Here is a 17,347-nt window from a genome sequence, read left to right as displayed (position 1 = left end):
TTCTCCAAAGCGCCTGAAGGCAGGACAAGGAGCAACGGGTGGAAACTAATCAAGGAGAGAAGCAATCTAGAACTGAGGAGAAACTTCCTGACAGTTAGAACAATTAACCAGTGGAACAACCTGCCTCCAGAAGCGGTGTATGCTCTAACACTGGAAGTTTTTAAGAAGAAACTGGACAGCCATTTGTCCAAAATGGTATAGGGTTTCCCGCCTGAGCAGGGGGTTGGACTAGATGACCTCCAAGATCCTTTCCAACTTTATCATTATTATTATTATTATTATTAAGATAGATTAGAGTAATGGATTTCCCAAGCCAAGGTATTTGGGCCAATTAAAAAATAATTGTGGACACTAAGGGCCTGAACCAGGGCTGTCATCATGCCAATAGGCCTTATTACTAGCTGTGAATCTCTGCAATTTCTCAAGTTTACTGTACATTGCCAAGCTCACCAATATCAGTATAAAACTCTATTTGAAAACCAGTCCTCAAATTTAAATACCAGTCCCCAAAGTTTTGGAAACTCTAGTCCTCTTGATGATCCTTCTTGCACAAACAAAACTGCCTTCAATAGCTTCAGGTGATTTTTAATTTTGCTTTTGCTTTCTGGGAACATAAACGAAAGGTAAACTTTTTAATGCTATATATGCTGATTATTAATCAGTGTTTTAAAAATTATATTATTTTTCAGCATTTTTACTTGACATGTTTATTAGTTTTCTCTTTCCATAGGAATAAATATCTGCAGTTTAGGTAAACATGGCTGCCAGCATGAATGCGTTAGCACTGAAGAATCATATTTGTGCAAATGTCAGACTGGATACACTCTAAACCGTGATGGCAAAACATGCAGAAGTAAGATTATCCGAAACAGGAAATTGGCATATCAGAATTAATTTTGATACAAAAGATGTCCCCTAGGAATATGTTGGCTATAACAATATTGTGCCTTTAAAATTAATTCATTAAATGACTTAATATGTTTGCTTATTTCACAAATAACAGATTTGTTACAAAACCCCCAAAAGAACAAATGAATGCTAGGTTACCTGATCTTTATTTTTGAAGTATAGATGGTAGCCAAAATAGTGAGTGCCTACAATTTTTTGTAATTTATGAGCGTCTACATTTATATATTTTTTGATATCTCTGATACATAAAACTCTGTTGGTTCATGTTTGTAATTCTATAAATTACTGGTAAGAAAGCTTTTTCATTAGTGACATGCTACTACCCGTAGAAGAGAAAATATAAAAACTATTTTGTAGCTCAAACTCAAGCTATATACTACTCATATTCTCACTGTCATGTAGGGTTGCCAGGTGTCCACTATTTGAGTGGACAGTCCACTTTTTCACATTATGTTCACTATTTTTTTTCACAAAATAGTGGACATTTTTTTATTCAAAAGTTTTATGATGAAATGGTACGTAATCTAAAGCTGTACAGTCTACTTTTTTTACTACTTACCCCCCCCCCCCGCTTGTCCGCTATTTTTTGGAAGCAGACCTGGCAACCCTACTGTCATGCCTTTAACTGGACAAAATGGTGCTTCATAGGGCAACTTTTTTTTTTTAACCAAGGTACCTCAAATGGACTAATTAATGTGTCCAAAATCCAGGACCCATTATTCCTGAGGGAATGAAATTTGGGGAAATAGTGGCTGCTTCAGTGCTAATGACTGCTGCTACAGTCAGGTCATCTTCATTTCCAACATTTTGTGATAATCACATCCCTCTCTTCCCCCCCCCCCCCAAATCCAGCAGCAGCCACTTACGTGCTTGTTGGAAAAGGGAAGGGAAGAGGATTTGTGACTCTTCCTGCCAGATTCCCACAAGGGGAATCTCCAGATCAGATCAGTTTTCAGCATCTTAATGAATGCCATAATTCACCATTTGCACTCTCTGGTCCCTCCAAACATTTTTCTGAAACCTTCCTATTTTCACTGCTGCTGACTCAAAATGTAAAAGGCATGCAGATATCACCATCTATTCAATGCTGTCTCCAAACAACCAATCAGAAGGATTTATAACTTGTTATCTAATTACTATGCCACCAACGAAACTGTTACAGTTCTTCCCTTACTTAAAATCCTTGTTTCTGCTACATGCAAAAGGTAAAATAAATGAATGACATGTGATTCTTCCTCCATACTCTCCTAGTCTTATTAATTGCCCACGAATCTGAGCTATTGTTCGGTGAAAGATCTTACATCAAAGTACCATTCCAATAGCCTTTAAAATCCTGTTGATACCTATGAAGGGAACACGATGAAGTGATATCTTCCAGAATGTTTTACAGCTAATTGTGTTCCCCAATTTTATGATTGTAGACTGTAGAAATAGTGACAGAGAAATGCATCATTACAGAATGAAAGATGCTGAATCTTTATGCTCTTTGAGGCAGAATGAGCACTATGGCAATCAGATTTTTGACATGATAAGAACAGCAGCACCAGCATAATGTCCAGCATAATGTCCAGAATAATAAAATTGCCACTATCATAGCAAAGTAACTATTCGTGGAATCACAAGGGGAGGTTGAACTTCCCAACCACTGTTGTTTCTGCTGTTTTGGTCAGTTTTCTTGGACAGCAATTTTGTCCTTCTGATACCCACTTAGTATATTTTTATTTATTTACTCAATTTATATGTTGCCAATTTTCCCAATAGGGCGACTCTGGGCATCTCACAGATCATAAGAAGATAAATCTAAAAGCAATTAAAAATATGAAATTATGCACATTAAAAATTTAAAACTGTGCAAAACAACCTCAGGAACAGAGGAGTTGGATGGTATGGGATAAGGTCTTTTTGCCACCTTTTTCAAACTGCACAATTCTCCTTTTGCTAACAGCAGCAGACTCTAGCATAAACTGAAAAACTGACAAGCTTTTTGAGTCAGGACAGATAGTCTAGCTTGCAACACTGCATACGGAAGGTTTAGCTTCAGATTTCAAAAAGTTGAAGGGAGCTGGAAATTCACTGACTGTAACTTATTAGCCTTATGTGAATGCACCAGTCCAAAGCTGCTGCTGCAGCAGCAGAAAGATGCTACATGGAAGAACCCTGCGTGTTATTTTGGTTGTTATATGGGGATAGACTTTGTAAATAGTTTTTTAAAATGGGAGCAGATGTCAAGGACAAAAAGGTATAATCTGTAATGGATGGTTCTGTTTCTGAAGTGTTAATATGGATATTTTATGGCTTGAAAATTCAAGTGTTTTCTCTTTTACTGCTCAACACAACAATTCAGGAATAGACTACTGTGCCGAGTTCAATCATGGGTGTGAACAACTCTGTCTAAATACCAGAGAATCCTACATTTGCCAGTGCTCTGAAGGATTTATCATTAATGACGATCTGAAAACTTGTTCACGTAAGTCTCTTGCCTGAGATATTTTATAAAATTAAACAAAACAGTGCTTCCATAATTTCTAGCAAAGCTTTATTCAAGTAGAATTTCAAGTTAATTAGCAGTGATTGGATTAAATGGTCAAGGAAAGCATGTGCTTTGGCAAACTACTCAGAAAAGCAAAGGAACTCAGACATAGGGAGAGATATTTTCCACAAAATGTGATTCTGTTAAGAAAATACAGCAGTAAATTTCAAGTTTCATAGAAAGAAGTGTGGAAGTTTAAGCATATGTAGCTCATACTATACATATGTAATCCATACGAAATATGCACAGCTAAATTCAAAATCGCTAGGGAATTCCTGGAAGTTCAGCATTCAAACAAATCAGCCACTCATAGACACATAGAGATAAACCACATTTACATATCATTCAAAAGAGACAATAAAAAAAAGCTAAGAAGGAAACAAAGACCTAACCACATCCTCACCAGCAGCTCCTACCTAGATAAGCAAGGATTAATGTCAGATAAAGAAGCATAAAACAGTTCCCTAATCAAGGTTCTACCAAGGTGAAAACTACACCCTCCAACAATGGTAGGGTAAGCTAGTGTACATATACAGGAAATAAATGCCACACTCACTAGCAGGGATGATTTTACTTAATCAGGTAATGAATTGTCTGCAAGCAAACAACCATACTCAGAGAGCACCAATGACTCTAAACACCCATACTACTCATTGAGAAACATTTCAGTTTTTTTAAGACACCATTATTTCATGGGTTCATCAAACAATTGATTATCCAAACAATCCATTTCACTGTTAAAGATTTCTTAAAGCTAGTTTTTCCTAAAATACCAGACATGCCAAGAGGCATCTATATGTGAGCTCTGTCTGTCCTCAGACAGGGTTTGGCACCAACATATAATATAGTATATGGATAAGGATTTAAAATATTATTCAATCTTTATTTTATTTATCTTGTCTTCAGTTTCTTCCTCTTTTCCCCTAATTTCTTTATATCTTTTTAAAATTATACGATCCCTTAGAGGTGGGGTAGGGACCCAGTCCATCATTCATCATGGTAACATAATATTAGAACAGGCACTCCCATATCTAGTGGTCTCACCGCCAATGACTGGAGTAGTTTAAAAGAAACTCCACTGTTTGCCCCTTTTCCACCTGGCTTTGACTACAGATGAAAACAGACTTGCTAGACAATACCCTTGTTTTCTTTTGGCTTCTCTAAGAATTTGTCTCTGTGTTTGAACCAGGAAAAGATAATTAAACCTCCAATAAGAGTTTAAGAGAAATAGTTTTCCAAACAATTACTTTAGCTCCAAAGAAACCAGGGCTGTTTGTGGCTACAATAAAGAAATACCATCACACACACACACAGATCAGTTGTCTGTGTTGTTCACATAACAGATAGGGACAATTAAACCAAACAAATGTTTAAACAGCATATTATAGAGCATGTACCTATATAAATAAATTGATTATGCTTAAACATGTTCTCAGGAGCGGACTATTGTTTGCTGAATGACCATGGCTGCGAACATTTATGTGTGAACACTGGAACATCTTACATTTGCCAATGCATTGAAGGATATGTGCTTCATGGTGATGGGAAAACCTGCAAACGTAAGCTTGATTTTAGTTGAATTGCTTCTGTATCTTAGTCCTTAAATGTGTATTTCACAAAACAAATTAATAAATTTGTAGCATGGCTGAACTTGCACAGTAAAAGTCTGTAAGTTTCAAACATGCTCTCCCAGAATACCACTGAGAATACTCATCCTTGCCCCACTTCCTACTCTGTTCTTCGAAGCTGCTTGATAATCACCACTGCAGCCATCTACAAAATCTTCTGGGAATGCTTTATTTCTGGGGATGCACCCGCTCCCTATCCCCAGTGTGTGACAAAAAGGGCTCTCATATTAATATAATGGCAATGAAAAAATAAAAAGAAGAAAAAAAAATGAAGGTAAGTAATTAAAAATTCCAGCTCTTCAATTTTACTTGGGAGATAGATCAATTTCATCACAGGTAAACAAAATCAAACTTTATTTTAAAAAAGTAAATGTCTTTTTACAAATCCAGTCACTAAGGAAAAGAAAGCTTTAAAAGCACATGCAGTGTTCCCATTAGACCTCTAAATGGTACTGGTCCCCTAAAAACTAGTTTACTATCCCATGGACTCCATAAAAAAGAGACCGTAAGAAATGATTATAAATCATAGGAAACTTGAGAAAGAAATTAAAACCTGAGTATGCGCATAAAAGACTACCTGAAATACACATAATTCCTGACTTTGAACAGAGATACTACAAAAGACAACAAAGGTTAGCTAACAATAGCAAAAATGTTTAATACAGATTCCTGGCTGAAATGTTTACGTTTTTTTCATAAAAATAAATAGGATTCTTGGAACAAGTGTTTTTCTTGCTTTTCTTTATGTGGATTTTCTTTTCTTCCTGTAAATTTGAATCAGTTAATTCTGAGGCCTTGGAGAAATGTGAAATCCCACTCAGTTGCTGCCTTTGGTGAACAATTTCTCTCTTTGTTTCAAATGGACTCAAATCTTCTAAATTCAACAAAGCTTGGAAAATTTGATTTTGAATGTGACCAAGAGCACATATCTGTACTTGTAAATGTTGATAGAATTTCTGGGCCTGTCTGGCATGGAAGTGTGTTCACTGTGAATGTCAGTGTTGCCTGTCATTCATAATAAAAACTGCAGTTATTATTTTGAATAACTACAGCTCCTGTAAATTAAATAGTATCTTATTGGCAGGAAATAGATGTTGACTTGGCTAAGGTTTTGTTTTTGTTTTGTTTTTTTGCTTTGCTTTATTTTTTTGAGACTTGTGAAATAAAACAAGGAATAGAAATAGGGATTATGAGATTTGGATCTGTTGGAAAGCAGAGCAATAAATGTTTATTTTAATGTGTGTTGGTTTGTCAATTTAAAACATTGCATTGGAAATTGTTTTCAGATACAGATCTTTGTAAGTTGGTGGACCATGGATGTGAGCATCTTTGTGACAGTGATGGTGAATCATATGTCTGCAAGTGTCATGAAGGATTCATACTAAACAAGGATAGGAGAACCTGCAGAAGTAAGCAAGCATCCCTGAAGAGAATTCATCATGCTAAAAAAGGAATGAATAATCAGCACTACTGATCAGGTTCCGTGCCCCTAAAGAAGTCTGTTTCACTGTTGAACAGCTTTTACCAAAAAGCTTAAAGTCCAATCAAAATCTATTTCCTTAAGATTTAAATCCATTTTTTCTTGTTCTGTCTTCTAGACTAACTCTGAATAATTCTTGTCATCCCTTCCGGAACTTGAAGAGTGTTACCATACTTCTCTTCACCAAACTAAATATACTCCAGGGTTTCCAAGCTTTTCTCATGACTTTTTCCTTCCAGGCCCTTCATCATTTTGGTTGGTCACCTCTGGACACATTTCAGTTTGTCAATATCTTTGTAATGCCCAGAATTTGATACAATATTGTAGATGCATAATATTATAATACAATATTTTAAGTGTATTCTGATCAATACAGAATGTAAAGGGAAAATTACTTTTATCTCCTCTAAATACTTACAAAATGATTGCTTAGTAATTTATTTGATATCAGAGGTTTTGTTCAGTATCAGCAATAAGCCTACTTGCCTGTAGTTACCGAGGTCCACTCCCTCCCCCCCTTTTTTTTGAAGAAAGCAATAAGATTTGCCTTTCTCTATGACACTACATACCTCTGGAAGAGATCACAGAAAAGGGCTACAAGATAACTTCATTAAATTCCTTTAGGACAGTTAATGTAATTAATCTGATCTAGGAGGTTTAAACTCATTTGTGGTAGTTGATTGCTCCCTAAACATCTCATTATTTGCTTTCACTTGCTTATTCTCTCCTTGTGTCAATTTTTCTACTTTGGGGAGAAGAACAAAGCAAAGAGTTGGGGAGCTTTGTTATTCTCTCCTCTACAAGTGACTGCATTACTTCCTTTTTCTTCTTTTTACCACAGATATAGCTAAAAAAACAAAAAACACCCTTTGTTTGTTTTAGCTTTGCTTGCAAGCCTAAATTCCTTTTATACTTTTACACTTTTCTGGGGATATAAGCTACTTGCTGGTTTGCTTCCCTGGTGATTATACACCTCCATCATTTCCTTTGCTTGACTCTTTTGACTTACCTGGGTCAAAAGTTTCCTGACCGTCTGTATGTCCTATGTTTTCCATCCCATGTTTTTCCCATTAACATGATGTATGATTATACTTTCAATATCTTATTTTTGAGAAATTTCCAAGCCTCCCCTGGCTTCCTTTGATCTGACAATTTCTGTTCCCAGTACTGGGCCTCATATTTTTCTAAACTTGTAGAAATTAAAATCTTGAAATCCAAATTGCATATACAGCTAAGAAGTAAGTATTATAGAAAATAATACTTTTAGTATATCATATCTTTAGAAAGTTTTTACCAGACATTTCTTTAATTGTACCCAGATCAAGAAATCTGCAAGTCCATTGACCATGGGTGTGAACATATCTGTGTTAATAATAATGATTCATATGTCTGTGAATGCCATGAAGGATTTATATTATGGAATGATGGGAAAACATGCAAAAGTAAGTAATTTATATCTATCACCCCTATTATTGTTTATTTTATTATTGGAAGGAGTCTCTCTCAAAAGAGATCCTGACCATGTTCAGATATGATATTAAATTACAGTGCAGTGCACACAGGTGCAGCTTTTAAGGAGAAAAAGAACTGCACTTGATCTTTGAATAATATTCTAAAAATCCTAGTCCCAAAGATAAGTGGAGCTAGGGGGGAAAAAAGCAATACTTTGTACTCAGTTAGAAACTGAAAGTGATTTTTAATGAAATTAGAATTAAGTTACAATAATTTCAATTAACTTAGAACCAGTTAACATAGTTATTGTTATTATATTTAATTAGTTTGCATTACCCATTTTGTCCAAAAGGAGCCCAGTTGGTGAGATGTGGCAGTGAGAGGGCCGCATCAGGAAGCATCAGAGATTGCTCTCTGCTGCTTCATGAATAAGCCTTCCCCAGAAGTTAGGGGCTACTTGGTTGAACCCTCTCTCAAAGCAATCTCTCTGAGCTGGGAGTGGATTCCTATATATGGCCAATATAAGAAGATAGCCTGGCTCCAAAGAGCCAGATTTTCTCATTGCCCAAAGCAGAATGATTCTGGAAGTTGACCAGAAGGAGAAGCTGTACTTGCAACACTCTAAAAAGTAATCACTGGAATGGGATCACCTGATTATACCGTTCACAGAGTGGTCAGAATACATTGAAGTGTTTCTATGGTGAAACTAGTGTTGGGATAAAGGGGAAACACTACTTTTAACATCAGAAAACTATTCTGAGGGTTTGAGAGGACTTCAAATGCTTCAGGTAAAGCAACGTTGTGAGGATATGGTAAAAAAAATATTGTACACTACTCAGAATCATTTCTTGTGAGATAGGTGGCTATATAAATAGGATTAATAAATGAATAAAACACTGTTTAAGCATGTTTTTCCTGTTGTAAGTATAAATGAGGAAAGGCTTTTAATTCAGCCCCATCATTTTTTTCCTCCAGTCATCAGATCCTCATTGCAGAGATTAAAAACAAGAACTTGTTTTGATGATTTGCCATTTTTTTTAGCTAAAGCGTGTTGGTATTGATGACTTTTAATTTATTTTTATGTAAGTACCTTTGCAACTCCATTGAACATGATGAATATGATAAATCCTTAGGTTGGAGAAATAGATTCTTTTGCTGACAATATTCCATTATTTCATTTGTTCATTTTATGTTAACAGGATGTAACGAAGGCCCAATTGATCTGGTATTTGTGATAGATGGATCAAAAAGTCTAGGAGAAAATAATTTTGAAATTGTCAAGGAATTTGTCTTGGGAATTTTGGATTCTCTTACAATATCTCCCAGAGCTGCACGTGTTGGTTTGTTGCAATATTCCAGCCAGGTTCGCACAGAATTCACACTGAAACAATTCAACACAGCCAAGGATATGAAGAAAGCAGTGACACAAGTTAAATACATGGGGAAAGGCTCCATGACTGGGCTTGCCCTGAAGCAAATGACTGAGAGAAGCTTCACTGAAGCAGAGGGAGCCAGGCGCATCTCAGCAAATATTCCCAGAGTGTCAGTTTTGTTTACAGATGGACGGGCCCAAGATGATGTTTCTGAATGGGCAGCTAAAGCAAAGCAAAGAGGTAGGATGAATATTTATTAGAAGTGTAAACTATAAAAGAAATATGAAAGAAAGCTGCAAAAGTAATATTGCTATTATTTTTGCTCTTATAAGTTATATATCAATGATGGCGAACCTTTTAGAGTCGGAGTGCCCAAACTGCAACCCAAAACCCATTTTATGCATTGTCGGGTGCCAGGTGGGTGTGGCCCATTGGCTGGGTGTGGCACATTGGGTAGGCGTGGCTGCGGTGGTAACGGCAGACTGGGTGGGACTAAAAAGTTCAATGAATCAATTCCAACTTTGCAAGATTTTTTTTTCCCGCGAGAAGTTGAAATTGACTGATTGAACCTTTTTTTTTTTGCACACGGCAGCGGAGGCCTAAAGCGAAAAGGTTTTATAAAACCCAGCTGAAGGCCTAGGACTGGTGCAACAGTGCGCGTGCCCACAGAGAGGGCTCTGAGTGCCGTCTCTGGCACCCGTGCCATAGATTCTCCACCACTGTTATATACGGTATCTTTTTTTTAATCTAGAGCTTTTTATTAAGTTCTAGAAGAAGGATTTTGGAGAATCTCTAGAAGTGAAATGCATACTATTTGTTTAATGTTAAAGGAAGGTTTGGAAATCTTGCACTGGACTCAATATAAATTTTCAGTTTTCAAAGCAATATTTCTGGGGAATTCTGGCAGTTTTAATCCAAATGTATCTAGACAAAATCATCTTGCAGAATACAGTGATCTATAACAACTAATTCAGATAAAAATTATAAGCGTGGAGCACTTATGAATAAATTTGCCAATAGAATGCCAGTCTAAATGAATTTATTTACGTTTGAGACTCCCCTGACTGATTCTGCAATCATAGTAACAATAATAGGCAATGACTAAATACATATTTTACACCAAAGCAACTAGATGTAACCAACTTAGTAAGAAATTTGAGGACACTATATTTGGGCTTTGATTATGATACATGAAAATTATAATATTTAGGTTATTCAGAATTAATTTGCCCAGTTGATTTCTATGATATTAAATGTAACTTACTTCATCTGAATTAGAACTCTTGCATTTTATTGTGGTTGCTTTTGAAATATTCTTTGTAGATAAGTTTTTGAATACAATTTTTTTATATTCATTAATAGTGCTTTAATGCTATAGCTCAATCTTGAACTGAATTATGAAATTAAACTTGTTTCATTTTTAGGAATCACTATATATGCTGTTGGAATAGGGAAATCAATTGAGAAAGAATTACAAGCAATTGCTTCTGATCCTGCTGAAAAACATATTTTTTACGCTCAGGAATTCAAAGCTATGGAAGAGATCACTGAAAAACTGCAGAAAAGGATCTGTGAAGGTACTAAATAAGCACCACATAATATTCTACACAAGAAACAATATAAAACTAACACAGATAGAAATCTGGGAGTCCATTGGAATTGGAAACTAAGAGATTAAAATAAGTAAATCTGTCCATTCCTTCTGAGCATCTGCATAACTGCTGGAATATAAATAAAACACAATGAGCAGTACACCAGTAGGAAGAATAATATTTCTGTAATTTATCACTTAAGAATTGTATAACTTTATTTTAAGGCCAAAATCATAAAGTATCTACTACTTCAGTCACTTTAACAAAAATGACATATACAGGTCAAAATTCCACAAAAATCCTAGGACCATTTGTAAAAGAATGTGGGATGAATATTCATTAATGTTGTATAAAGGTTAGAATAGTTTACTTAGTATTATTTTTAATTATTAAAGTGATGTTATTATTATTGTCTTTAATAACTGTATATTTGCTTAAAAGAGAGTTAAAGGAGGTTATAGATATGTTATTTTAATAGTTGATTAATGTTAGTTAGAGGATGATTATTTTATTGTTAACCCTGTGATTGGCTCTGGGAAGGGAGGGGGGAGGGAGGGGGAGTGGAAGGGTGGGTTTGGGGAAGGGGGGGATTTATATTGTAAAATTTTATAAAATTTTCAATAAAAAAAAATGTAAAGGGACTTTCCACACACTCCATTTGTGCTGCTGTCTGTGTTCTCACAACACCCTCCTTGGATTGAAAAAGACTCATTTGCTTACTTTTTAACTTGATGGCTTATTATCAGATTTCAGCATCCATCAGCTCTGATTTTGGTCATTCAGGCTGAAGCTAAAGGGAGACAGTCCAACTCCATGTCCCTCTTCTCATTAAATAAATACAGGTAGTCCTTGACTAACAACAATTCATTTAGTGACCATTTGAAGTTACAACAGCACTGAAAAAAGTGACATATGATCGTTTTTCACACTTACGATGGTTGCCATATCCTGGGAACATGTGATCCCCTTTTGTGACCTTCTGAGAAGCAAAGTCAATGGGGAAGCCAGATTCACTTAGCAACCATGTTACTAACTTAACAACTGCAGTGATTCACTTAACAACTATGGCAAAAATAAATCGTAAAATGGGGCAAAACTCATTTAACAAATGTTTCATTTAGCAACAGAAATTTTGAGGTCAATTGTGGTCGTAAATTGAGGACTACCTGTATTAGAGCTGTGGACTCTGTGGTCCTTCAGATTATTTCCTGTGTGCCTCCAAAGAATTATGAGGAGCTTTTTAAAAAAAGATTATGTTACATATTCTCCATAAAGCTCTGTTCACAACTGAATTGCTAAATATAATCAGTAATAAACAAACTATCCCTAATTTTATTTATATTCAAAAGTTATTCTAGCAACTTAATTTTTAAATTACAAAATCTTGTTTGTAGTTGACTATCACAATCTGACTGCATTTGGCAATAAGTCCTATTTTATTTCATTTTATCAATATTTTTTCTAGATCTAAAGGATTACCAGGAAACAACAAATCAGCTTCATGCAATGAATTTACTTTCTGAAGGTTTGAAATCATCATTGTGTGCATGTCATTTTCATTCAGTTTGATTCTTTTACACTCTGCCGTTGGCAGAAGAAAAATTAAGGTGTCATTTTTATTGTAATAATACTTCTTAATAAGATACAGAAGGTGTAGAGTAGGTTATCAGTTTTAATGATACCTGTGCCACATATAGTAGTTACTGATAACAGCAAAAACAGCAGCAGTTTTGCTACATTTTGGTCAATATAGCAAAAATGCAACCAAAGGCCATATTTACCCCAAGTGTACTAATTATATTCTGTCCAGGTTAATATTTCTAATCCAGAAATTATCATGCAGATCTTTATACTGCTTAATATCCCCCAAGATGCAGGGTTTTTTTAAACATATATACAGAGAAACCACTTCATAAGAGGATGAAATATAATCTCACTTCTGGTCTCACTGTATTGTCGTCTGTAGAACCTGAAACATCTACCTTAGCAATCACAGATGTTCTTTCCTGTTCCAATTTTGCTGTGCATCACAAATACCTTTTTAAAGAAAAGCAGTTATGGACAAAAGCTTCAGGTAAAATTTATTTCCATTTAGACCATCCATTACTTTGTATAACTATAATAATTTATCTTCTGTCACATCAAACAATTGTGCTATCATCCACTTTGATTCCCTAGGATTCTTGGAATATATGTTTAAGAAGGCAGTTTCCTACTTATTATAATAAGTAGGAAACCACTTTTCCACTTAATAATTTGAAACCCTTGTTTATAATTAGTCTTCTTATCTAAACCTTGGGCAATTGCATTTTTATTATAGTAGTTACCATAACTCAGTATTAAGATTCATGCATTGCATGAAACAATCCTCATTTTAATCTCAAATGTCTCTGTTTTCCTACAGCAATTAAAAGAGAGAGAGAAAGGAACTTTTCTAAAATTCTTTTGTCACTCCAGGAATTCCATTTTTCCAATGAGTGCAATGGGTTAAAAACAAAATAGATTTTGTAGTGATTTTGTTCTTGCAATGAAAATATATTTCTTCTTACTATTTAACTAAATACACTCCACCTATTTTTTTTTCCAGCAAATCCTTCAGATGATAAGAAAGACCTATGCAGTTGTGAGAATCTTATGAATTTCCAGAATTTCGCAACTACTGAATTTAGGAAACTAACACAGCAACATATCCTTTCTATATATCTATTAATTTTTCATATAGATTTTCAAGTCAATATATTTGAAAATGAATTATATTTCTGTTTCTGTGTAGAGATATACAGTTGATTGCACTTAGGCTGAAGTCCTATACTTAGTTCACTTGGAACTAAGACCTTCTAAAATTAACAGGACTTAACCCGTGAATTAAATTTAAATGTAAAACCAAGAATTAAAAAAATAGACAAAACTGCTTTAGAAAAAGCATCTAGGTTTAATCTTAAAATGTTTCCCACAAAAGTTGTTTTAAGCATGTTCTGGAGGGTGGCTAGGATTGAAGCCAAACATGCTTGTCATAGAAGGCTGTTCCAGAGGGCTGGGCTAACGATGGAAAAATGGAACCACCAGCTGCTTTTCCTGGCATGATCAGACTGGTCAGGCCAATTTCAGTGGAGATGAAATTGGTTTTGAAGGCATCTGTTGCCAAGCCATAAAGCAGTACTTTTCCCTTAGTTATTTGAAAATTTATTGCAGAATTTGGCTGCTAGAGTCCAGTTGACCACTAAATGGCAACAAAGAGCTTTCCTTATTTGGAATTCTCTGGATTTTTGCTGCCCAAATCTGGCATTACTAATTCTGCCCTCTGGCAACTTTATATGGTTTAGATGCAAATGCACTACTCTTTTTCTCATATCCTGTTCTTGTTCCAATCTGTTGGGGTTTCAGTACATAGAGAGAATTATGATGATGAATAATGCTAAATCTCAGGATTGGTTTTGCTGTCTTGATTTTCATGAATGGCAATACTATAAGTATCTTGCTTACTAAGTACACTGTAGTTAATGCATCTCTCGTTAAGAACATTAGTGACGATGATGAAGCACGAGCCCCCTCTAGCTGCAGTTTCAAAATACAGAAAAGCAGTTTATATAATATGGTTTGTTTTTCAGTTGGTTCCTTATGCGACCTGATGTGTTGATTGTTGATGATTATTTCTTTAAATAAGCTCATTATTGTCATTGGCAGTATCTACCCAACATGTTTTCTGTTGGCCAGTTTCATCAGCCTTTGAGTCTTCCAAGCATTGGGATGTTTTCCAATTATTTTTGCTGCAGTCTGGGCTTGAGGATATATAGCAGTGATGGCGAACCTTTTAGAGACCGAGTGCCCAAACTACAACCCAAAACCCACTTATGCATCATCGGGTGCCGGGTGGGTGTGGCCCATTGGGTGGGCGTGGCTGTGGTTGTAACAGCAGACTGTGTGGGACTAAAAAGTTCAATCAATCAATTCCAACTTTGCAAGATCTTTTTTTTTCCCCGCGAGAAGTTGAAATTGACTTACTTGCTTTCAGCCATCAAACTGATATCTGAAGTTGTTGCTCCCAACAATTTTAATTTCAACTTTCATTTCTGGCCCAGCAATTTTCATGTTCTACATACTCTTACTTCCAATTTTGGAAGCATTTAGTTGTTCCATGTTCCATTTTAGATGTTGTTCCCCGATTATAAAAATAGTTCAAAAGGTAGATGAGGTGGCTGAAAGACTCATTTTTAAGGGCTAATTAGTTGTCTCCACAGTGAAATTGTGGTATCATTACATAAATTGTTTCAATGTTCTACCAACTTTAGAAAAGGCTGAACCAGCTATTTTCACCAATCCTCCTGTTCCCAGGTCTTGGCTTTCAGAACTGAATAGGAACAGAGCTGGCAACAGCAAAGAGGAAAGGAATATTAACAAAAAATGCTGGCCTAGATATTTGTGCCAAAAGGAGTCTGCAAGATTCTTTTCCACAGTGATGATCTCATGCTCTTAGAGAGAAGCCTCAGTCTAAGCCAGTTCTGGTTATTTTCTAGGTTCAATTAAACCAGGGGTAGTTAACCTTGGCTCTTTTATGACTCGTGGACTTCAATTCCCAGAATTCCTGAGCCAGCTGTGGGAATTCTGGGAGTTGAAGTCCACGAGTCATAAAAGAGCCAAGGTTGACTACCCCTGAATTAAACTATTTAACTGCCAACATAGAAATGGGCATTTAGAGAAGTGGTTGCAAGGATTATTACAATGGGTGACATCATGCTAATTCTTTAGCATTCATTCCACAAGCCTGATTTTATTCATGTGTGTGTGTGTGTGTGTATATATATATATATATATATACACACACAAATATATATATATATTTCATATATGAAGATAAGACTGGGTGTTTATCCTGTTTCACTTGGTGCCCTTGGAAAAACCACAAACAGGATACTATTGATGCGACAATGCACTTTCCCACGTAATATATACTAATGGTTAAACAATTGTATTATAGTTTACAATTATTTGAATAGCTTTATGATCAGAAGAAAATTTTAAGTTCTACTTGTACCATTCTTGATCTTCAGTAGCTCAGCAAGGATTTCTAACTCTCAGCTATTTATTAATAACAACAAAATAACACCATCTTCCCATTGCCAAAATAAAATGTCCAAGAAGTAATCAACACTGGATTTTTTGAAATAAAGCTAGATACACAGCTAACTCTTGACTCATAGGATTTCTGGGTTTTTAATTTTAAAAGAAGTAATTGTAGATTTCCCAAGCTTGTCAATTATATGTGTAGATATTCTTAAATAATGAAGCAGTCTGAAATTGTTTTCCTTAACTTGTAGTTACTGGCAGAAATGTCAAAAAGAATAGAAGCATTGGAAAGGCAATTAAGATACTAATGAAATGTCCTTAGCAGCAATATACCTTTGTTGGATATTTATACACAAGAAAATGTATCAAAGCTATGTAGGTAGGTACATTTTGCACAAAAAGGAGAAATTGTAACTTCAGTAATTTAGAGTACCATATAATATTGTATTTTTGCATTGACGTAAGATAAAATTACAAACTTTTTAGAAAAATGAATTTTTCAATTGAGAAGCTATATAATATTGTAAAATAGTGGTATAAAAGGCAATTTTTACTATTTAGCAATCTGGAAAGGCCAAATATTGTGCACTATTCACTGTAATACTGTACTGAAAGGATGCAGTCAAATATTAGTTGATTATACTCTTCCTACAGCTAGCACTTCTTCCCATAAGTGATTGATGATAGGAAAATTGGGAAGAAGTAACCAATTTAAGGCACACTCCCTACGTTCATGTTAACCACTAAGTATTTATATGTGGGATAGGGTTTGGGGATACAATGTATAAAATGTAATTTTATCGCTAGAAATACATACCAAAAGTTTGAATACCTTAGCTTTTTAAACAAATATTCTCAAACAGCTGTATCATACAAGTATTCTAACAGTGTTGGCCAACGGATACTTGGAGGAATGGATAGCCATCACAAGGGAAAATTCATTTCAGAATGAAGATTTGTATTATTAAAAGTTCAGAACAAATTAGCAAGTGCCTTAGCTCTGAATTATGCCCAAAATAAATTGCGTCCAATAATGTTTGTCTCACCAACTATTGTTTTTCTTTCAGTTCATAAGTTATTCTGTCTGGCTTTCTTGTTCTAAATAAAAGGCTGAATTTGCTTAAGTATATCCTAATTTACTGTTAATGTGTGGAGGTTCCCCCAAGTGAAGAAAGGTAAAGTCACCCTTATTGATAATACAGAATTAGCATGAGAGTCAAAGGACTAAAGGCTGATGCAAAGGGTGAATTAATTATTCTTGAGGCCTAAAAGTTGCTTAGATAAAGTGTTTGCTTGTTGAATTTTACTTTTTCTACAAT

At 35.2% G+C, this 17,347-nt stretch overlaps 1 protein-coding gene across 1 annotated transcript in view; it reads left to right on the top strand.

The window, feature by feature from the left end:
* MATN2 (matrilin 2) overlaps positions 1–14,627 on the top strand; it is a 28,531-nt gene extending 13,904 nt beyond the window's left edge. The window contains exons 7-17 of the mRNA XM_015813341.1: positions 731–853; positions 3,254–3,376; positions 4,876–4,998; positions 6,354–6,476; positions 7,867–7,989; positions 9,199–9,612; positions 10,797–10,949; positions 12,430–12,489; positions 12,931–13,038; positions 13,552–13,645; positions 14,573–14,627. Of these exons, the coding sequence (XP_015668827.1) occupies positions 731–853; positions 3,254–3,376; positions 4,876–4,998; positions 6,354–6,476; positions 7,867–7,989; positions 9,199–9,612; positions 10,797–10,949; positions 12,430–12,489; positions 12,931–13,038; positions 13,552–13,645; positions 14,573–14,627 (1,499 nt within the window). The remainder of the gene's footprint in view (positions 1–730; positions 854–3,253; positions 3,377–4,875; positions 4,999–6,353; positions 6,477–7,866; positions 7,990–9,198; positions 9,613–10,796; positions 10,950–12,429; positions 12,490–12,930; positions 13,039–13,551; positions 13,646–14,572) is intronic.
* Positions 14,628–17,347: the final 2,720 nt, after the last annotated feature.

Source organism: Protobothrops mucrosquamatus, unplaced genomic scaffold, assembly GCF_001527695.2.
Source record: "Protobothrops mucrosquamatus isolate PMUCROS unplaced genomic scaffold, P.Mucros_1.0 scaffold_69, whole genome shotgun sequence".
In the NCBI taxonomy this organism is placed as follows: Eukaryota; Metazoa; Chordata; class Lepidosauria; order Squamata; family Viperidae; genus Protobothrops; species Protobothrops mucrosquamatus.
This window is presented reverse-complemented; position numbering and strand designations above follow the sequence as displayed.